The sequence below is a fragment of the Lagopus leucura genome, unplaced genomic scaffold (assembly GCF_019238085.1).
Source record: "Lagopus leucura isolate 7727_CA_CO unplaced genomic scaffold, USGS_WTPT01 Super-Scaffold_100001, whole genome shotgun sequence".
NCBI classification, from domain to species: Eukaryota; Metazoa; Chordata; class Aves; order Galliformes; family Phasianidae; genus Lagopus; species Lagopus leucura.
This window is the reverse complement of record NW_024962262.1, coordinates 91437094-91459730: the sequence shown is the minus strand read 5'-3', so window position 1 is coordinate 91459730 and position 22637 is coordinate 91437094. Positions and strand designations below refer to the sequence as shown.

Genomic DNA, 22637 nt, shown 5'->3' with positions numbered 1-22637 from the left:
AAGTATGCCAACTCCCTCATCTTCCCTCTAGCTCTGCAATATATGTGTTGTTGTTTGTGAAAGTGGTACTTGGCCAGTACATCCATTTCAGCTCATGAGGCAGTAGCACAGCACGCTGGTAGATATGATTATAGATCAGTTTTAAAAGACAGTTCAAGGCAGGGTCTCTCCAGCCAATGTTAGAAGAATATTGAAGACAGGAAAATTGGAAGATGCAAAGCAAAAATTCTGTTCAGCAAATCAAATCCAGTCAGATTCAGTACTAATGCCACTCACACCACTTCTCTTTGATGTAGTCACTTGACATTCTGCTTACTAATAGCTTATTTGGACTGAACACTCATTTACTACACATACCATTTTCACTCTGGAGTTTTGCCTTCTGAGTAGTGAGGTCATTCATGAGGCGAGTCATTTCATCCAGTTTAGTTTTTGTCTCATTCAGATGATCTTCATAAGTGCGACAAAGTTTTTCTGCATTTGCCTAAATGGGAATCAGGAGAAGAGACATACAAAGCTGCAGCCTCCAAATAGCCATTTGGAAGCTGTAGCCTTTGAAATACATCTTTTTTTGTGTGTGCCCCTTTCAAATAAACAGCAGATAACAAAGACACAAACATCTCTTCTACCACCAGCTTGTAATGAATGTTAACGAGAGGGTAAGGCCTGATCTTCATAAGCCTTACAGCAAGAGCTCTTACATCATGTTTGATTGGCACCCTGGTTTAAAGAGCAATTTGACCTGGCAAATACAATTTTTTTGTTTTCCACCAAATAAAACAACAGTGAAATGCACCTTACAGTTACACTGAGTGCCTCGAATATGAATAAAATATTTGAGATTTGGCTCAGTTTTAAAAGTAGTCAAGAAGAAATAATCCCACTCGTCAGGCTGTGTGTGTGTGCACATTGTCACTGTTTTGAAGACAAGGACACTGGAACTGTGAGAAGAAAAGCTGCCATGTCACTTTGGAGGACAGCAGTAAAATGGAGAATAGAAACCCTGCGTCTGTGGTCCCAGGCAGGAGTCTCCCCCTCAGAACACCTTCCTCATTTGCTTTTCCTTAACTGTGTTCTGAAGTGAAGCACTACAGACAAAGTCTCTGCAAGATCTTTAGAACCAATCATATGCCTATGAAGTTCAGACATAAGCTTCATTGCAATTGTTTGATGGGAAAATCATCTCCAGTGAAAGTTGCTTTACTGATTCTGCTGTAATTGCTATTTATCATAAATTGAGTTTGATGTCAGCCTTCTTATACTCGGAATACTGAAATCCTGTCTTCAGTTTCACAGAGCAGACTCTTCAGAGCACTCTGAAAGCTGCCATGACTGTCTACTGAGGAAGCAAAATGCATAATTCAGCCATAGGAATTGAAAATGAACAGAATTGTCATGCAAGCCTTTGTTTTACATTCCTTGCTCATGTGAGTCAAAACTGTGGGCCAAGATCAGCATCTGAGCTGCCTTGAATGGCATCTCCACAGTCATCATCAGCCTAGGGGACCACTGAGTGGCATGGTTTTGTGCTCTGGGATATATGAATAACCAGTACGTCTGGGACTGAGGATGTACTACATCTGACAAAGGCCATTTCAATGGCTATCCTGTCTCCAAATGAGAAGGGCTGTACCACCAGCTGGGGAAGGGGTGATACTGCACTCACAAGCTCCACCAGATCGCAAGACACTTTCTGAAATGTGCCAGCCCTACCGGCTGTCCTGGGAAGCCTTCAGACAAGCCTTGGCTATACAAGACCACTGGGGGGTATAGGAACTCTCAAGGCCCTTACTTTTCCCTTAACCATTTGCTCCATGTTGGATGTCAGATCATCCACTTCCATTTTCAGCTCGCTTTTCTCCTTTTCCAGTTTCTGCTTGACGCGCTGCAGGTTGTCCAGCTGCTCCCCCATCTCAGCCACACTGTCTGCATGCTTCTTCCTCAGAGCAGCAGCTGTGGCTTCATAGTGCAGTGTGGCCTCCTCAAGGTCACGCCGCAGCTTCAGGAATTCAGCTTCACGTTTCTTGTTCATCTCCAGCTGGGCAGCAGTGGCACCCCCAGCCTCTTCAAGCCGTTCACTTAATTCCTCCAGCTCTCGGGCCAAATCTGATCTCTGCTTTTCCACCTTAGCTCGAGCAGCTCTTTCTGCTTCCAGCTCCTCTTCTAACTCTTCTATACGAGCCTAACAAAGAGAAAGGAGAACCTTGGGGTCACCTTCAGATGATTCCCACCAGAAAACCTTGAAGCATGTTACAGTGAAATTCTCTGCCAACCCAACACTCTAAAACAGAGGAGGAAACACAGCAGTTAGAGAATTTGCCCATTGTATCAATAAATCAGATATTGAGCCACAGGGCAAGACATCTTTCTCATAGTAAATAGCTCTATGAGTTCTACAATTTTCCCCACATTCTTTAGTTCAAGACACTCAGGTAAAGTACATCAACTTGTATTCTGTCAGGTACTTTACATATAGGTCAAGTATGGGAGAGAAGTTATTTCTTAGTAGGTGTAGCAGCTGATTGCCATTGAGGGGAACTGTAAGAGTTTTCTTTGCTTCCAGTCTAAGAGCTATGTGACAGAAATAACTTCTCTCTAGGAGTTTTAAGACTGATGACTTTAAATAAAGCAGTGTCTAGAATTTAATGAGTAATGACTATTCATTGGGAGGCCTTTATTTTTATTTAATGAAGCAGTTATTTTGGTGAACATATGCTTCATATTCAAGTTACTCAAATGTTCTTTATTTATAGAAAAATCAGAGTTGATATTTTGTTTGGACTGTGCTGGCTGACTTTGGCCTTTTAATTTCTGTTGAAAATTTCATGTGCATTTGAGCTCCTACCCTAAATTTCAAATCCATTTCTATTAATTGCTGAACTCCTCCCTGGCAACCACAGCCATCCTCAGCTCCATGGTTCCAAGACTAAACGAAAACAATGAAGCCTTTCTGCCTTTCCTGAAACTACTAGCATTCTGCAGTCATACATCTTGGGGAATCAGTTCCTTGAGGGAAAAGGGATTGGGGTTGCACTGCTTTGGGTCTCAAAGCTGAGTGGCAGCTAGCTGTGAAAATCTCTGCAAAGCCCTTCAGTAAGGCAGATAATCATATGGTGGCTTGGATTGGAAGGAACAGAAAAGACCATCCAGTTCCAACCTCTCTAATGGACAGGTACGCCTTCCCTAGAAAAGGCTGCCCAAAGACATATCCAGCCTTGGGAAGCTCATCCTAAAAGAAATGAGAAAGAAGCAAGCTAACCTGAAGTTCCTTAATCTTCTTCTGCAGCTGCATTACAATAGCTTGTTCGTCTTCTATCTTGGAATTCAGTTGGCTCATTTCAAACTCTTTCCTGCCAAGGAAAGGAAAATCCCACTGTGACAGTTTTCTCCACAGTTCAAAACTAGGCTCGTGTGATTTTCAAAGAGCTGTTCAACAAAACTCCTAATGTATCTAAAAATGAAAACAATCCTTGTGTATCACCATATGGAAGAAAATACATAACTGTCTTAGCAGTCATTTCCACGTCAAGACTTCAAATATTTGTGCAATTACATTTTTTGTTCCTTATGTCATACAGAGCAATGCTATTTTCACATTCAAAGGAAAAATATGCTTTTAGTTAGGTCTTTCAACAATATTCTTATAGTTAGGAGGAATGACTTCTTAGAAGATTCCTTTTTCTGCTAAGCAATAAAAACAAACTATATGTATATATTTAATGCTGATAAGTCTAATCAATTCTAATGTTTCAGGTATACTGAAAACAAATAACAGTGATTTTCCTCCCCATCACTCTCTCATCTGTGATGAAATTTCCTTTAAGCCACCACCAGGCCACAGTGACACACCTGAATACATCAGGCAGTGGTAACTGTGCTGCTTTACTTAGTGTAACAGAAAAAATGTCTTACTTTTTCAGCTTTTCCTCCATTTGCAACTTATCATTCTCCAAGTCCATGACACTCTCTTGGGTCAGCTTCAAATCTCCTTCCAGTTTGCGTTTTGCCCTCTCTAGATCCATCCTCACTTTCTTCTCTTGTTCAAGTGAGCCCTCAAGCTTTAGGTACAAAGTCATTCATTAAATATATTCAACACAGATTGTTTATAACAGTCAGTTGCATACTAAGCCCATCTTCATGCTAAGCCCTAGCAAGTGCTGAAGTGCATAAGTGTAGGCATACAATCTTGTGCAGCCAATAGACATATGAGCTAAAGAAATATAAGGACTAGTCCCTGCTTTATGTCTGAGTAAGCATTGCAGTTCTCTTTGTAGCAAAGTTCTGCTTCCATGTCAAGTTACACTGCAAATGCAAATGGAGTAGATTTTCCCTTTTTTATTACATTCCTTTCAGAGACTTGAGCATGAAGATAAGATTCACGTTGTTGCTGTCATTTTATTTTTTGCAGACAATTCAACAAGAGCTGCATTTATAAATACATGATTGATTCTGAAAGGACAAAGCTTTATGACATTTCAGACTCATGAAAACTGTTAGTGTTGGACAAACAAGCATGCAGAAAAATGAAGTCCAAGCCAGCTTACATCATCCACTTGCTGTTCCAGTTTCACTTTAGCTTTGCTCAGTGTGTTGACCTTGTCTTCCTCTGCTTGAAGGTCATCCAATACTTGCTGATGAGCTTCCTGCAAGGACTTCTTCTCCTTAGTAAGTTTGCTGATGTTCTCATCAAGAGTCGCCATTTCTTCTGTCAGATTTTTCACCTATGTGGAGGATGAAGGAGGTGTATTTGTAGGATTCTGAAGAAAGGGATTATCATAACTTGGTTCAAATGAATGTTCTTAGTGAATTTGTATGGAAGAAGACATTGAAAAGAAAGGGATGTCTTTCCCTTCACCCCTTTGTGGCAATTTCTGTGAAACTGTCAGCAAGAGAGCCAGTATGTGGCAGTCCTTGTTGCAGACTTTTATATCAAAAGCATTGATATTTTTTTTTTTTTTACTTTTTTTTTCCCCAGTGCTACTCTTTCTGTGGTGGATTATAGCTCTTGATTCTCTCTGGGAAAAATAAGAGGTCCCCAGAAAAATTGCTGGAAGAACTCAAGGTTACAGCAGAAAATTGTTTACTTAAGAATGCCAAACCTGGACATAATTCTTTAGAAGAGTTGCAGCAAACTCATTTCAGAAAAAGAGAAACTCAGACTAACTGATTTTCCCTTGTAAGTTTGAATGACTCTGTGTGTACTGATCCTTCGGTGTGGCCTATGTAACAGAGTATAAAGCTGTCAAGAAGACCAGTAGATCTTGTCATAAAGATAATCCTTGCCTGACCTCTTTTGAATATATGGCAAAGTTCAATAGGTACCTTATTTTCAGTGGCATGCTTCTCTTTCTCTACTTTTGCAAGTGTTATTTCAAGATCATCAATATCTTTCTTGAGCTCAGAGCACTCATCTTCCAATTTTCTCTTTTTGGATGTCAGCTCAGAATTCATCTCTTCCTCATCCTCAACTCGCTCTGTCAGCTCTTTGACTTTGGCCTCCAGCTGAATCTTGGATTTAATCAACAAGTCACATCGCTCCTCAGCATCTGCCAGAGTGTCTTGTTCCTGGGGTGGCAAAAGAAAGAGATCAAGTAGTCACTGCCTCATCTCTCATCTATCCTGTAAAGCAGTCACAGGGCTTGATCCAATCAAGGCTAGGGAAAATTCTTTATTCCTGACTTCAGAAAACAAGACCAACAATTAATTAACAGAGCAGGACAATAGAGTGCTGAGAATGACTAGTCATGTATGCCTCTCTAATTATGCTTTTGTATACAACAGAAATTGCTTTGGACAGAACTCTGATAAGACTTGCATTGTTAGTCCACCTAGTTTCATGCTAGAGCATGACAATTTCTATCTGCTCTACTTTTTGGCAAGACTCTGACAAGACCAACAGCTTATTTTAGTTGAACAGAAATAATATCATGGTCTGTAAGCCTTTGATCTTGAAAGTACATCTGATGAATACATAAGTATACGTCTACTCACAGCTTGGAGCTGCAGTAGCAAATCATTTTTTTCCTGAACTAAAGAGACTTGTTTCTCTTCAAGTTCCTTTCTCCTTGCTTCAGATTTTTCCAGGGCCTCCTTCAGCTTCAAGAACTCTTCCTTCATATTGGCCATCTCTTTTTCAGTTTCTGCAGACTTCAGAAGAGGTTTGATCTTAAAGTAAAGCTTCATCCAGGGCCAATTCTTCACAGCCATAAAGGCACGGATATTCCACTGAATTACAAGAAGGGCATCCCTGTTTAAGGAAGAAAGCAAAATCCCCTAATGCTTAGCATGAATTTAGAAAATGAGATACCCTTTTTTTTTTCCTTTTTTTTTTTCATTCTCAGTCAGTTTTACAGCTCTGCTCCCTGGTTATATTGGGAACTTGTTCTAGGTTCCAACATATGCAGGAAATGTTTTCTGTAGCTCTTAATTTTCAGGGACATGAAAAATTTCCAAATCCCATTTTCAGGTAACCAAGAAACAGTTGCTATTAGTTTTATCAGACATGAATGTTAAACCTTTAATTTAGGATTAGTTAGAGCCTTGGTGACAGTAATAATGGCTCTACTCAAGATATAATTAAATGCTAATGACTATTATCCGCTAAGATTGAAGAGGGTGGCTTCATACCTGCGCTCCACTATCTTCTGGAACTCAATCCTCATCAGTCTGCCACGTGCCCTTGCTTGGATCATCGTTAGGATCTTTGCAAGTCTCTCATCCCTCATTTCTTCTAGGTGACCCAACAGACCAGCCTTGAAGAACACCTGGTACATGCACAGATGCCATTTGATGACAGTGATTAGTTTTCTTCCAAAGTATACCAGCAGTTAGCTATACACACATTGTTGTAATTGTTCAGAATAATGGCAGTTCTATTGGCACATTTATTAAGAAATAAGATGATACTTGCATTAATAAGAAATAAGGTACTTTCATTAGGGACTGCACTGTTCCACTGTTTCTTTAAAATCAAATCTCATGTTCCTAGTTTTGAATAAGTGAAACTGTTTTATTGACATTCTCCAAAGTACATTTCAGCTGTGACAGGGTTCAGTGCAGGTCAGCTAAACCACAGTCAGGTCCCTACTAATGGGATCATGTCACACAGCTTCGTTAAAAAAGCTGCAGCTGACCTCATGGTGCAAATGAGCTAGTATTTTACTGGGGAGCATGGAATATCAGCTGCTCTTGTGTTTGTTTGTACTGTTGCTGTAATACAAGCTTTTTGGGAGCTTAAGCTAGAGAAATAACTTTTCTCTAGCACAGTTTAAAATTAATTTTGGTTTTCTGCTATACTGCTAGTTCCTATATTATCAACTCCTCATTAACTGACACGACCAGAGGTTGCATAGAGTCCTATTCTGCGGATTAGATCCCTTGCCTTTCTCTTTACACATTCATTAATCATCTTTCTCTGGTTACCTTAGTATGCCCGAAACGATATTGGTTATGGTCAATATCTAAAGATGCCAGTAGTTTTTCAGCAGCTTTCCTGCTATCCACAAACTTATCCTCTGGGATTGCACCTGGATTCAGAATGCGGTACCTGTTAACAACAGAGGAGCAATAAATGAAACTTGCATAGTGGCCTGGACTAATTTCCTACTTTGCATCTACACAACCGCAAGAGCAGAGTTCTGCCTTCCACATTCAGACCAAGAGAATGGAAAATAAACTGAAATGGAATAAAACATTTCCAATTAAAAATGAGAAGGCATGCTTTGCTTATTTTGTCTGTTGGGACAGGATGGGAGACAACACAGCTCTGCATTACCTTTGTTTAAAGTCAGCATAAAGCACTCTGTTTGGGAAACCCTTACGGCAAATGCGGATGCCTTCCAGGACGCCATTACAGCGGAGCTGATGCAAGACAAGAAAAGCATCCATTGCACCTACAGGGAAGAAACAAAGCTAAACTCTTCCATAGGGCTTAATCTTCATTTCACCAAGGGAACTAAAAAAAGTGAGGTGTCATCTCACGAAAGGGCAACATCATGGGATTAGGTGAACCACATACATAGGCAATATTCAAATTCATTCCAGGGGGCTTGCAAGTAAATACTGGAATTACGTTGTTCAAATATTCTGAGGTTTTAAGACAGCTGTGTTTTCCATACCTGGTGTTTTTGATTCGTTGGGAATAATGCATCGTACGAAGTGAGGGGCTGTAGATTTTAGGTTAGTCATTAGTTTATTCAAATTTTCCTGGAACAGACATACAAAAAACACATTGAGCTTTAAAGGTTTTGTTTAATTTTCATCACTTATTTCTTTGGTTTCTTGGTTAAGCTTATTGAAGTCATTTCTCTAAGTAGTCCTCAATAAGATTATGAGCTTAAAAAGTCATTAAAAATAAATGATTTCAAATAAATCAAAGCATAAATTAACGTTATTGTAGGAGTCAACATTTGCTTTAGGAAAATCTTAAGAAGATGTATTTTACTTACAGCCCCAAAAGTGTCACAAACCATGTGTAGTGCCAGCAAGATGCAATATCATCCCACAGAACATTCCTGTAAAGCTAGTGTTTTGCATTTCTTCTTCTTACACTGACTACAGGACATATTCTTCAGGTAATGGTACATGAATAAAAGAAGACCCTCAATAAGCTGTGCTGTGTTTATGACAACTTAATTAACACATTGCTGATGTTAAACTCTGTTTTGTAAGAAAAGATTATGGTGACATTAAGCATCAGCACTCTCTCTTCACGCTTATGTGCCCAGTGACAGTTTTTATCCCATCTTGCTTATGTAGTGACTTCACACCATTTTGCATGAGTATCACATTTCTTTCACCTAATAAGACTGACCTGAACTGCATTTTTGCCTTGTCACTTCAAATTTCCCATCTGTTCCTCATAAAAATTAAGCTCTTGTCTTCCTGGACAAATATTTTTCCTTTATTAATCTCAACCTGATATCTCCCAGGCAGGCAAGTGATCCCAAGCTCTGGGGAAAGTGTTTTTTCCAGCATGGGAAAAATAGAGAAGATTAGAAGTGATATATTTTATTATCATCATGCAGACTGTTAAAACTGAAGATTTCTCCTATGCTGGTCAGGATGACAAAGGAGACAAAGTGAACTGGGTACTTAGCAGCTCCTTGTGTCCTCTATTAGTGGATTATTAGATTGCCACCTGTGAACACATCTGTCAGCTATCTTTACAGTTCTTCATCTGGCAAGATATGGGTCTCAATTTCCTGTGATTTCACTTCATGGAAAGTAACTACTAATGAAATGAAATGATTTGACCAGTGGGAGATACCTACCCACATTTTTTTTTCCCACCATTATTCTGATGGTGGGATCCCATTAGAAGCAGTAACAAAGTAGGAACAAGCAAATGACTTGTAATCAGTTCAGGACCAAAGACATGCACACAGTAGGTCACACAGATAAACGTCCACACAGGTCTCGAATGTCTCCTTAGAAGGAGACTCACAACCTCCCCATGCAGCCTGTGCCAGAGCTCCATCACCCTTACCAGAAAGAAGTTCTTACTTATTTTAGTACAGAACTTCCTATGTTCAAGTTTTTTGCCATTACTCCTGTCCTTTCACTACACACTGCTGAGAAGACTCTGGCCTCATCCATTTGCCTTCCACCTCCCTTTAGATATTTTTATCAGATGCCCTCTCAGTCTTTATTTCCCCAGGCTGTACAGACTCAAGTTACTCAGCCTTTCTTCATATGGGAGATGCTTCAGGCCCTTAGTAATCATAAGCCAGTTACTCAAGCCCAGAATCAAATTCTGATATTGGATTTCAGTCTCTTTTGTCCATTACAATCCTTAATATCCTTTTTCAAAAGTACTGTCTCAACTCTAACCATTAGGTGAAGTGAGGTCAACAAACCTTGTGTAATGAGGACACTGTTTGAAAAGAAGCACCTTTCTTGCGTTTCTTTTCTCCACCCTGGTCAGCTAAGAAAAAAAAGAAGAGTGAAAAATCACAATCAGTATCTCAGTAAGGGGTGCAGATGGGGGCATGGGAGACAGACAATCCTAGTTGCACAATTTCCTTCGAATGAAAGGCACACTTAACAGCTTGATGGCTGCATGAGTTCAAGTAGTATACAAAAGCTTCTGAATATCAAGTGTTACGTATCACAAGATAGCAGCTCTCTGTCCATAATCAGGAGTTTTGTTAAAGATTGCTGCAAGCTTTCTGGATTCCATTTTCATTCCAGTTCTGGACATCATCACTTGTCATGCAGAAAGATCATAAATACAAATAAGGCAGAAAAATAATAATGCTAACAACACAGAGTGGCTTGTAGTTGGATGACTATCTTGGATGAAATGATACAGAATGTGAAAAAGTAATGCTTAGTGAGAATTTGTACTGTACGCTGTACTGTACAGACACTGTCTGCTAATGAGACACTGAACTCCTGCAAGTAATGTTTGCCCAGACAGAAATAAATAGAGGGAAATAAATATTTATTTTATAATTTTAGATACAGAAGCTTTGCATTGCCTGAATTTTGCTTAAAGCTTTAGAGTCAAAATCACTCTGGTCCTCCAAAAGAATGCTAATTTTTGACATGACCTTTATGAAGTTGTACAACGCAAGAGGCAAGCATGACCCAAAAATGTACAGCAATTGCTGCAGCTTTCTAAATACTGGGCCATTAGATCATTCCCAGGAGGTCTGGCATTCTGTCACTTGTCAACAGCAGTCAACATTAAAGGAGAGGTGAAGAGTGCGATGTGTTTGATGCAATTATCAAAATCCTCTCCCCCTTTTGAAAGTGACACTGCCAAGATTGGAAGAGACTAATCTGGGCTGGCTGGTCTTTTCTCCTGATACCAAATAAAAGCAAGGTAGTGTTCTGACAGACAGGAATATCCATAGGCAAATAGGGCATTCATAACTTACAAGAATTTGCTACTGGCATGATTTTTGTTATTTATATTCAACTCCATCTCCTCTCCATATTATGAAGTTTGCAGTCTGCTTGCTTCCTCAGCAAGTGTCTTATGATTCATGACAACATCATCTATAGAGATGAGGTTACTAATAAATAGGCTGTAAGTGATTGCAACTTCAGGACGTAAGAGCCTGAATCTTTGTAATGCATGCCAGTCTTATTTACTTAACATCAATTTTCTGGATGCTTGCTACTTGTCTTCTCTCCATCAAAACAGTTCTGTATAATGCATATAGCTTAAATACATCCTCAGACAAACACCAATCTTGTAAAAAAAATAAAATAAAAAAATCCACAACAACAACAGCAACCCAAAAGGAAGATGCATTTGTAAAATGTTCTGCTGCTTTGGCCAAGGTAGTTGGTCACTTTCTTACCACTAATCCAACAAAATATTTCAATTTTTTCTCTAAAAATTTGCTCTTATTATTTAATTCAGGATGGCTAGCAAAGAATACTACAGTGTGGGAAACAAGAGCTGTTTTTGTGCATAGGTATTTATGCACAGAATGTTTTGTGCAACACTTGCCTCCATATCTGAACATCTGCATGCCCAAACACCTACTGGAATGTTCACAACACAGATTTCCTTGCCAAAATTGCTCAGAGGTATTGAGCATTTAAACTAATTGAGTTAGTGTCTTACTTAGGATAGCACGGCAGACTCTTACAGATGCTGTGAACATCTAAATAACTGATCACTGCCTCATTTAGCATTGACTCAATTGCAGCTTATACAATTGTTTTGTTTCTTAAATATATTTCCAAGCACACATTCCAGAAATGAAAGAAGATCCACGTGAGTCAATTCTGCTTACCACTGTCAGCACCAATGTAGCTTTCAAACAGGCTTGCCAGGAGCTTGTTGGACGACTTTTGGAAGATACCTACTACAGTTTCATTAAGCGGGTCTTTGTTCTTCTCAAGCCACCCAATGATGTTATAGGGAACCTACAGCAAGGTATTGAAAATACAAATAAAAGGTTACAAATGCTTTCCCCTTCAGAATAGCTCTTTATGGCTTGGCTTGAAGCCAGCGACATTCTGTGAAGCTGGAAGCCAATGACATTCTGACTGCACTCAGAGCTGGAACAGTCACTCAGTTTTTCACCACTTTCCATCCAGTTCTTTGCTTTCTAATTGCTGAATATCTCTTCCTAATAACTGACATCTGAATCCTTCACATCCCTTCCAAACTTTCTGGTCCCTGCATGTCCTTGTGAACTCCACATGGCTGGCTGTAAATATATCACATGTCATCAGCGTTCTAGGAGCCCTACCCACAGCAGCTGAACTACAAAACACACAAGTAATAATTTCACTTTACAACAGAATACTACACTGGAATAATTAAGATTTTTTAAACGGAAATATTTTGATTAAAATTCTAACTCCTGGACTTCTCCATAGCTGTATTTAGTGGGAAAATATGTTCCATTAACAGCACCACGTGAGGATGCAAATTTTCTTCTTTTTTTTTTGCAGAATACATTAACATCTACAGATGAAGAGTAAGAATGGGCATTACTCATAATAGATTGAAAGTTAGTTTGAAGTTCAACTCTACTTTGAAATTATCTTAAACCAGCACCAGCTAGACTCCAGCTCTGCTGTACTGAGCCTCCATATCAATGTCAATTTTATTTAAAAAAAAAAAATAATCCTATATCCCTCTCTAACTCTTTCTGCCATCTGGTCTGAAAGCAGCTTTGAGACTGGGTAAATTTTGGCTCAGATGTCACAGTACTGGATTGTATTTCTTTGCCTCATCAGCAGCAGGCCTGTTAACTAAACCTTCACAGCAAAATCAACCACATTTCCTTTGGCTATACTGACACAGCCTTCTTAACATAAGTAAAAAGTGTTGCCAATTTTTAATTTTTTTTAAAATTCTTTGGTTAGACAGAGATGGCTTAGTTCATTTGTGCAGGGAATCAAGATGGAAAGTTTGATGCTGCTGCTGATTAATCATTAATCTGATTATTGGAAAAGTAAAAAAGACAAACGGTATTTTCAGCAGTGTTGCTACTAGCTCTCAGTTTGTTCCCTTTATCTGTGTAGCCAAGGACCAGATGTCTTGGAGGCTGACGGTATCACACTGTGTGGCAGTAATTAGGCAGAGAGAGCTGACATCTGCTCTTAGTCCTCACTGTTCCTTTGTTTCTCCCTTCAGCCTTCCCACCCTCCTTCATTGCACATCCTGGGCTAAACCCCACCTGGAAGCCCTCTAATATAAGATCTACCTGCAAGCGAAGAAACTTACTGAGCCAGCATAATGAAGAAGTTCAAAGTGAGCTTCGTATTTCCTTTTCTTATCAGGCCTGGGCTTCTGGAAGTTAGGTGACTTGCCAAGATGATTGTCATAAAGTTTGGCTTTGAATGTCATATCTGTAGCTTTTGGGAACATACATTCTTCTTCAAGGATAGACAGGATTCCCAATGGCTGTTGATTTAAAAAAGAATATTGTTGGAAAATGCAGGAACTGTGCAGACTTTAAATTTGATCCAGTGGAACTTTAAGCCTGCAAAATTTCTTCTCATTCTGAGGAAGAAATCTTTCAGTTAAGACACTAATCACACTTTTGGCTTTCAGGAGGGTGTTTCTGCCTTTGAGTCTTTGTGATGACTTCCAGAAATGATTCAGTTTACATTTTAAGACAATTGGACCAAGTAATATTTTATTATTCATCTTTCAGGAGAAGACAGACTAACTTCCTAGGACTTGACAGGGCAGACTGAGGAACTAGGATGACTGGCATAGATATCCATTGACATTAAGCATGTGTGGAACAGAGTAAATAGGAGAACAGTAGGAACAGAGAAAGAGGAAGTAAAAAATAAGGAAGGCTGCATAGCAACAAACACACAAACACACGCACAAAAAAATCCAGTACAACTTCTGATTGCTGTTGGCTCTGTGTGGCAAGCTTACTGAAATAAAAGGCAAATAGCCACAAATGCTGATTTTCCTTTGATTTGTATTGCATGCAGAATTTACCATAAGAAAGAAACTTGTCCTGCTGTTTATCTTGCTCTGTTCCCTGAGATTTGAAGACAACTCCAGAGGTATATCATGAAGGAGAAAAAAAAATCCAGCAAGTACACCCTAGGACCCTGTACCTACCTTTTCAATTAGATCAATACAGGCCTGCAGGTCCATGCCAAAATCAATAAATACCCATTCAATGCCTTCTTTTTTGTATTCTTCTTGCTCAAGAACAAACATGTGATGATTGAAAAACTGTTGCAGTTTCTCATTAGTGTAATTGATGCAGAGTTGCTCAAAGCTGTTGAACTGCAGGAGTTAAAAAGAGAAGCATTTGTATACGGTTAACTACAGCAAGGGTTCGGTGAAAGAGCAAGAGGAAAGCTGGTTACATCTAAATTCTACTAAACATGATGTTTTGAGGTGGAATACTGAAACCCAATAACAAAAAAAACATAGAACCATGACACCACCTATTGAGCAACTATCGAGCATAACACTGAAGGGAAAAAAAGGACAAAGTTCAGTAGCAGGCTTCTGGCTCCCTCATGCCATGCTCTGGGGTGTGAGGATTTTCAGATTTGTTCAGATCTCTCAATTAGGATGTACAAGCCATCTCCTCAGCAACATGCCATCCCAGTCCTCTAAAACACTGAAATGTTTTTATCACATGATTTACTTATTTATTTTTCAATCATGATACAAACAAGAAGAAATACTATACCCTGTAGAGGATACTTTTTTTCTCAAAGAGAAAGTGAGTACAGCACACTGTCTTAAAATTCAGCACAAATAATGTGGAACGTTGTCTTTGCTAAAGGCTGACTTCCCCTTCTTCCCCAGGAGCTATCAGCATGGCCAGCTGTGCTGAGTGCTGAGTGTTGTCTACATCTGTTCATGTAAAAATCTTGCGAAGTCACGTGCACTTATTATCTTCTGTCCACTTAGAAGAAATGTCCACCTGAGAGCTAGTACTTTTATTTTATTAATACTCACATCAAAGATTTCAAAGCCAGCAATGTCCAGGACTCCAATGAAGAACTGTCTTGGCAGCTTAGTGTCCAATGTTTTGTTGATACGGACCACCAGCCACTTGAACATTCGATCATACACTGCCTTGGATAAGGCCCCAACAGCATACAAAACCTAAAACACAGATTTCAAAGTGCTACTACATACAACAGCTTTCACTGTGGAGGAACACAAGAATTTTAGTACAGTAGCCTTCTTCAATCTCTACTTAGAGTCAAATATTTTTTCTTATAATTGCCAAGGCGTATTTAATACAGTACAGCTTCTCTCCTTATTTGCTAGACACGTTTCAGTCACGTATGTACAAATGTGTACATAAAATGCTAGTAAATACCTTTTGGGAAAGAGAAAGACAGAAGATTGCAAATGGTTTAATCTCTTTAACTGTCATGAAAAAAGCTTGTGGGCCTGATAGCAGCCATGATATCCAGAACTACTATGGCCATAGGGATGGTCTGTGCTTATGTTACTAATTGGCATTTGCTTCTAATTTGAAGCGATGCTAAAGCAGGAGACTTGAAAAGGAACTGCCTGTGTCTCTTCTTTGCATGCATGTAGCATGCACATTTACACCTACTCTCTCCAGTGGATGTCTAGTATCTGAGCCTGTACCTTGAGAGGCAATTTTTGTTGTAATCAAAATACTGGAGCATCCAGTAAAGTATTGCTATAAGTATTGCTAAAGTATTGCTACAGTCTGCAGCAGTACTAACCCAAGGACTTTTGTTTCCTAAATTAAATGGTACTTAAGTGGATATTCAGCTGATTGAGGTCACACAGAGCTTAAAATGACATGAATAATGAATGAGTATATAAATAATCCATGGATCAGCTCTTCTAGGTAGCTATTCAAATCCAGAATAAGATACCAATTCCCACATGCTTTTACTGCACCTCATTTCTTTAAGTGGCTATTACAAATGCATCAGAAAAATAATCCATCAAGAGCAGTACCTTTGTTAGTAAAGAGTCTACTCCCTTGTTAGGTCTCTTTATCCATTTCCTGCTCTTTCACCATCTGTTACCCCAAGTGAAAGGATGTAGAATAAGAACAGGCACTAGAGGATCCAGCGTTCAGCAACACATGTATGCTAATACTTCTGCAGCTGTTTCAATCTTTGAGATGTTGCAGAAGCCTCAAGGCTTTTGTAATGAGTATCCAAATACTATGATGTTTTCTCCTTACCTGTTCAACACTTTGACCTTTGGTCACATACTCATTGCCAACTTTCACTCTAGGGTGTAATAAACCCTTAACCAAATCAGAGGAGTTGATTCCCATTAGGTAGGCAGCTTTGTCGGCACCTGATTAAGAGAAACAAGGTTTTAGCTGGATCCGAGCTGCAACATGAAAACATACCTAGCCAAGAAAAAATGTTTAGTACATCCACTTCCAAAGAGAAGCTATGACCTTGCTAATTTAGTAATACATCGTCTTGGATGTGCCTGTGCTCTTTCCCACAGCAGAGGTCAGCTAGTAACACACTTGAGAAATTCTTGTAGTATAGGGAAAATAACATATCTTCACAATGGATATAGGCAGTTGAAATTATACTATTCAGGGTGCTGAAGGATGCAAAGAAGCAAGACCTGAAGATGTAAAAGAGAAAGCTAAGGCAACAACTTCACACAATTATTTTGTTCACATGGTTACAAAATGGAGTTTCATTGCGTTGGTCTGACTGCATCTATTCACCTTCTACTACGCAATGTTACTTGTCATTGTTCAAACCACTGCTAGAGATGAAAGAATAGCACTTTTGGCTGAACAGTGGCTACACTGTGCAAGGTAGAATGAAACAGGCTGCTTATTCCTCAATGCAGTGTATGATACATACCAGGATTTTGAATGTAAGAAGTAATGTTAGGTGTTATTCTTACTTTCAGTGCCATCAGCCTCTGCCTGCTCTTCTCTGGGTCGTTGTTTGAATTTCATGTTCCCAAAGTGCATAATGGCACCTGTGAGCTTGTAGGCACCAGACTTCTCGTCTGGCACAAATCCCAAAATGTCCATGGCTTGCTGTGAATAAAACAGTTGGATATGTTGTCATGTGATTCTTCAATGACAATGTTTTTCTTGCAGTCCTAAAATCTACCTTTGCATGGCAGATAATATTATCTTGCCCACGGGCATTGTGTCACAACAACCCTTGAAATACTCTGAAGGCTCAGCAGTAGTTGAGGAGCAAGGGGACATCTAACATTTATTTAGTTTAATGTATCAAAATTATAAGAACATTGAGGCCTTGGATATTATGTAGGGCAAGGCCAGATACAAAAGCATCCTAGTTCACCAGATTTCATCCTTCATAGTATGAATGCAGTTGAGACCCATTTCTGCTTCCATTTTATTCCAGTAGTTTCAGTGTTAGTTTCAAGTTAGGCTCCATGCACCCAATCAATGATTCAGATCAATACAGGCTTACATCTGTTGCCATCAATTCTTCTCCGTCATCCAAGTTGTCCACTGTAACTACTCCTTGGGAGCAAAAGTGGTAGTCGTATGGGTTGGTGGAGACCAGTAGCATATCTGTAAAAGGATAGACAAGATGAAAAATGCTGTCTACTCAGGATATACCCCTCAAAAAAACAGACTGAAAGGATGAAATCAGACAAACATTTGTCTTTACATAAACTTGAATGCAATGCTTTTTACAACTGTGTGACAGCAACAAACCCTTTCACTCTACTTTTCCAGTCCAAAGACTAAGATTTAGAGAAAGAGTGAATAAAAATAACATAGGAATGCTGCATATATCTCTATTAAGCATGTTTTGCAATACACTAAGAGAATCATTTCCTATATTGCTCTACTTTCTGCTTTGCGTGGCAGTAGGGATAAAAACACAGAGGAGAAAAAGATTTTAGTATGATGCATGCCAGGAAAAAAGAGGATTTTTCTCTTCTTTCACAATACATTCCCAAAATAAAGAGTTTCTGGACTCTTTGAAAAAGGTTCTTGTCTCTCAACAAACAGAAGTCTGAACATGGCTCTATTTCTTTTCTCTTTTCTTTTCCCTCACATCAAAAAATAGAATTGTTTTCTAGAAAGCTAGCTGGCTCCAGCACTTCAGGGAGAGTCCTGCTTCTTTAAATCCACAGAAATTTTCAGCCATACTACAGACAAAGCTTTGACCAAGCTAGATGTCAATTTGTATACACGTGTGCTTGCATATCTAAGTATGTGTGTAAATATGTCTGCTAATACGTGTCTTTAAAATCACAGTCTGCCCACATGTTTGCAATGTAGTCAGTATGATATGCATTCACTTATTTATATTTTCATTTGTCTATGTTTATATGCATCTATGCTGAGATATTTGTGCACACGTGTACAAAGACATACGCTTCTTGTCTACAAAACTAAGCTACCATTGGTTTCAGTCTCTTCAAAAACCTGCAGACGCACTCCTGCTGGCCAGAAAGGTGTGTGCTGATGTGAAGTACACAGACACTTGATGAGAAGGACCACATTTTCCCAGCACAGGGATTAACAGAGGAATCTCATTGCAACGCTTCCTTGAAATGTTTCCCATAATTAATTAGGCCACATACAAGCTAAGAGGATCAGGGACTTGACCACACGCTGTCAGAGTAAGCTTATCAGATGTTTAATGTGGCAGTATAGTGACATTTTAATGCATTTTACAGGATGTGCTAGATGTGTTTCTAGAACACAAAAGTGTTACTTGAATGACCAGTGAAGGTTTTATTCAGAGCATTAGGAGATGGGTACCTGAATTAGTACACCACAGAAAGATTTCTTTTGTTGCGGCCATTGGAACACCACCTTTAGTAGAGCCCGTCAGTGGAGGTTCAGATTTGAGAAGTGGAAGCTTAAGGGCCTTTCTGAACACAAGTTTACTCCCTGGCCTCTCTTCAGCCAGTCTATTCAGCTAAAAGCTGGCTCTTAAATGCTTACCTAGTAACTCTGGTTTCTTTCCTGATAAGATCTGGTAGAAGATGTGATAGTCTCTCTCACCCGGTTGCTGAAAAATCACTCGGGATTTCTCCAGTAAATCTAGTTGCACAGTGAGAAATTCAGTGAGAAAAGTTCTTCAACTTTCATATGAGCAATTGTATTTTTTTAAAAGAGGAGAGAGTTTGGTGCTTACAGATCTCAATATCAGCAGATGACAGCTTGCCTGTGGTTCCAAAATGGATTCGAATAAATTTACCCTAATTCACACGGAAGAATATTTTAATTAGTGAATACAAAGAGGGAAACAAAGGTTGTTACAAGAAAGCAATTATTTGGATCAAAGAATTAGCTTATGCTAACTCCTTGGCTTTGCACAGGCAGATTTCCAATAATACCAAACAATGATATAATAGTTTTCCAAGCCTGAGTCTATACATATAGCTAAGTAATTGACTTGTGGGGAAAGGATAATTGCACATCTTTTGGACAGGCTGAGATATGGGAAAGCACATGTTTTCCAGCTTCATGTTGCAGCTTTGCAGGAATGTGGGACTTAGAACAGTAAGCCAATAAGCCTGGCTAGGACATACAGGCTCTAGCTCTTTTTCTCTCTCTTTTTTTTTTTTTTTTTTTTTTGACTCTCCCTTATCTGCAATCCTGACTTTTATGCTCTGTTAAGTCAGAATGTTGCTGTGCTATTTACCCTGATTTGCCTGTTAATTTTGAATATTTATACCAAAAATTAATTTAAAACAAATCAAACTAGCTTTCACCTAATTTATCATGCTCAAAGACATCAGCTTTTCTGAAATTAATCTGCATTCCAGCTGGAAAACTTACAACAAAACTGTGTAGCTTCCCATAGATGCTTACAATCTCCGATTCTCTACATGACCCTTTCCAATTTCAGTTTTAATCAGATTTCTTAGGGAAAAGATGGGCTACAAATTCAGGCTATCATCCTTCATGCAACATCTTTTGGACCTCTGAGTGAACATCAACCAAATGTAACAGAAGGGTACCCCAGCAAACTGATCTCCTGTAGGTCTAATGGAAACAAGGAGAAAGGCCCGAGCTTATAACCATACTGAAGAATGAGCAGGGATAGCTTACTGTGACAAAAAGGTAGGTAGTGTGGACCGAAGGTAGGAGAATTGTTATTTATGAGTGTCTGCAGAGTGGGAAGGTCTTGCTTTTTTCTCTTTATTCCCTTCAGTATCTTTTCCTAGTCAGGTTCTTCTTCATTATTCCTTCCACGTGAAGAAAACCCAACCATTTTAGCAGACAAAATTAGAAGCAATTTATGAAAGGATTATGGCAAAGATGTTATTAACTGGCCATTGTTGAAAACACATTAGGTTATGGACTTACAAAACGTGAGGAGTTGTCATTTCTCAGGGTTTTGGCATTTCCAAAAGCTTCTAGGGCTGGGTTTGCTTGAATGATTTGATCTTCCAAGGTTCCCTAAAAATTAAGGTTGAAATACTCTTGAGAAACACAGAGCCCAAAAACTCAGCCTCGGCTTTTTTTATAGGCAGAAAGCCTCCTTACCACAACGGTTTAGCCACATCAGAGGGGTGGCACAGCATGAGTGATCTAACAGCACAGCCAGGACTAGGAGTCCTTGAAAATCCTCAACAGTTCAGTTGCTCTCTGCTGCTTTGCTTTAGGTTTTTATAATTTATGCCATCTGCACATGAACGGTATCACCATGTCTTTCTGTGTGCTGTGTATGGAGTCTCTGGGGACACGCATGTGAACACACAGAGGAGATGGGCTGCTGAAGATTATGACAAGTACTGCAGTGAAATGCAGTAGTTTTGAAAGCGCTCAGACCTTGTAATGCCTGGAATTTTGGGAGATGAGAAAAGCATTATCTTCTGCTTGCAAAAGCTTTAGTTTGCAGAAGAAAATTGCAACTGCCTTGGCTTCAGGGAACGTTTCAGTAGGGGAACCATGTAGAGTGAAATTCTGAGGTTTGTGGAGCAGAATGATAGCTAAATAGTGATTCTGTATGGAAAAGATAAAATAGCAAGCTGATTACTTACCCCAGTTTTGGTAGCTGGTTGCTGTCAAAAGAAAAAAAAAAAAAAAAAAAAGATTAAAAAAAACCCAGCATGGGAACAAGAAGGCAGGCATCACAGAAGATAAAGATTAGAAATGTTAGATGTCCAGTTGGTGCCAACATACCGTTAGAGATTTCTGAAGCCTTACTTTGCATTCACCACACGTCACAAAATAGCCAAGTGCAGTTCCTACTCAGCTTGTTATTTTAACCCCTAACCCAAATGTCTGAGTGCCGTTACTTTAGAGCTGTTCGAGAAGAAAGCACAAGGCTGACTAAGTAGACTGAGAAAAGAAGCTGGGACCAGGTGAAAAGCACTCACAAAGAGATGTAAATGCAAACAGACAAGTTTTAGATAATAAATCATGCTGCACTAGAACTCTTGGATTATTAGAAGCAAAGGATGATGATAGCAAAGATAAAATGTTACTTCAGCTGACAAATTACAAGGAAAAATTATCTAGCTGTGATATCTGTTATTAACACATCTGTTTCATGAGTACACCACATTTCAGACACCATTATGAGCATCTAGATCATTGCACATAAAAGGCTGGCTCTGGACCACTTAATCATTTCCTAAAAGAGCTTTGCAGACCTCAGATGAATGCATATTAGATTTTGGTGACATGAAGTGAATGTACAAGACCGGCTGAAATTTTGGCCTTTTATATATGGTTCATAGGAATCAGTTAATTCACCACAAAGAACTTTGAGCCTTGAAGTGCAATGAAGCAGATAGTGAATAAGCTCATAGCAACACAAGATAAAATGCAATGTGAATGAACTATTCACTGTAACTTTAGCACTTTTAAGCAGAACAGCACTTATCCAAAAGGAAATATAGAAAAGCTGATTTCAATTCTTTTGTCAAAACACTCCTATTTTCATGGTCATAAAAGGCTTTTTAACAAAACAGACATTCTGGTGAAAGCTAAGCTTTTTTGAAGACTTTTCCAGGTGAAAAAAATCAATTATCTTTCTTAATCTTCATGGTATCCCCAAATTTTAATCAGCTATAATACATTCAGAAACATTTAATACATAGGAAAATTAAACTCCCAGAGAAAAGCAGCAGCAACAAGCATTAGCTCAGAACCAGACGTCGTTTTGCGGCTCCACATGCAGCATGGCAAATTTGGAAGAGAATTACTTTTCTATCTTCAGAACGATATGGTCTTGGTAATGTCATTTAGAAGCATCAGTATCTTTTCCCAACAAACACTTATCCTAACCATGCCTGCTGAGGTTTAGCACGTGGTCTAGTGGTCAGGATGCAGATTTACAATGTTAGTTGCACACGACATAAATCTTAGAAGCCCGAAATAAAACAGCTGCTGGCAGACTTACATTTTTTTTACCAGGTTCACCCAGGGCTGCCACTGTGGCAAAGTACTGGATGACCCTTTTTGTGTTGACAGTCTTGCCAGCACCAGATTCTCCGCTATGGGAAGAAGGAAGAGAACATTACTATTGTTCCACCAGCATGCTCTTACCCATCCATCATCCCTTCAGCTCCATGTACTGCACAGGCTTTTCTTAGAGTCACCAACTGATTTTTGTAGTCTGCTCATTTCAATGAAAATCATGTCAGTGGCACATAATGCTTCATGAGACTGCGTTCAGAAATCTCATACAAATGCACATTTCTTTGAGATTTCATTAAGGGCGTGAAATTTTGTTACAAACATCCACAC

At 39.1% G+C, this 22637-nt stretch overlaps 1 protein-coding gene across 1 annotated transcript in view; it reads right to left on the bottom strand.

The window, feature by feature from the left end:
• MYH15 (myosin heavy chain 15) overlaps window positions 1-22637 on the bottom strand; it is a 46324-nt gene that overhangs the window by 14644 nt on the left and 9043 nt on the right. Inside the window, exons 7-30 of the mRNA XM_042866811.1 lie at window positions 22291-22384; window positions 20924-20944; window positions 20247-20339; window positions 19069-19132; window positions 18876-18974; window positions 17380-17483; window positions 16835-16973; window positions 16140-16258; window positions 14918-15067; window positions 14060-14230; window positions 13199-13378; window positions 11754-11886; window positions 9858-9925; window positions 8118-8205; window positions 7775-7892; window positions 7423-7546; window positions 6628-6764; window positions 5992-6247; window positions 5323-5565; window positions 4545-4721; window positions 3913-4058; window positions 3260-3350; window positions 1793-2182; window positions 358-484 (exon numbers count right to left, since the gene is read on the bottom strand). Coding sequence (XP_042722745.1) covers window positions 358-484; window positions 1793-2182; window positions 3260-3350; window positions 3913-4058; window positions 4545-4721; window positions 5323-5565; window positions 5992-6247; window positions 6628-6764; window positions 7423-7546; window positions 7775-7892; window positions 8118-8205; window positions 9858-9925; window positions 11754-11886; window positions 13199-13378; window positions 14060-14230; window positions 14918-15067; window positions 16140-16258; window positions 16835-16973; window positions 17380-17483; window positions 18876-18974; window positions 19069-19132; window positions 20247-20339; window positions 20924-20944; window positions 22291-22384 — 3332 coding nt within the window. The remainder of the gene's footprint in view (window positions 1-357; window positions 485-1792; window positions 2183-3259; window positions 3351-3912; window positions 4059-4544; window positions 4722-5322; window positions 5566-5991; window positions 6248-6627; window positions 6765-7422; window positions 7547-7774; window positions 7893-8117; window positions 8206-9857; window positions 9926-11753; window positions 11887-13198; window positions 13379-14059; window positions 14231-14917; window positions 15068-16139; window positions 16259-16834; window positions 16974-17379; window positions 17484-18875; window positions 18975-19068; window positions 19133-20246; window positions 20340-20923; window positions 20945-22290; window positions 22385-22637) is intronic.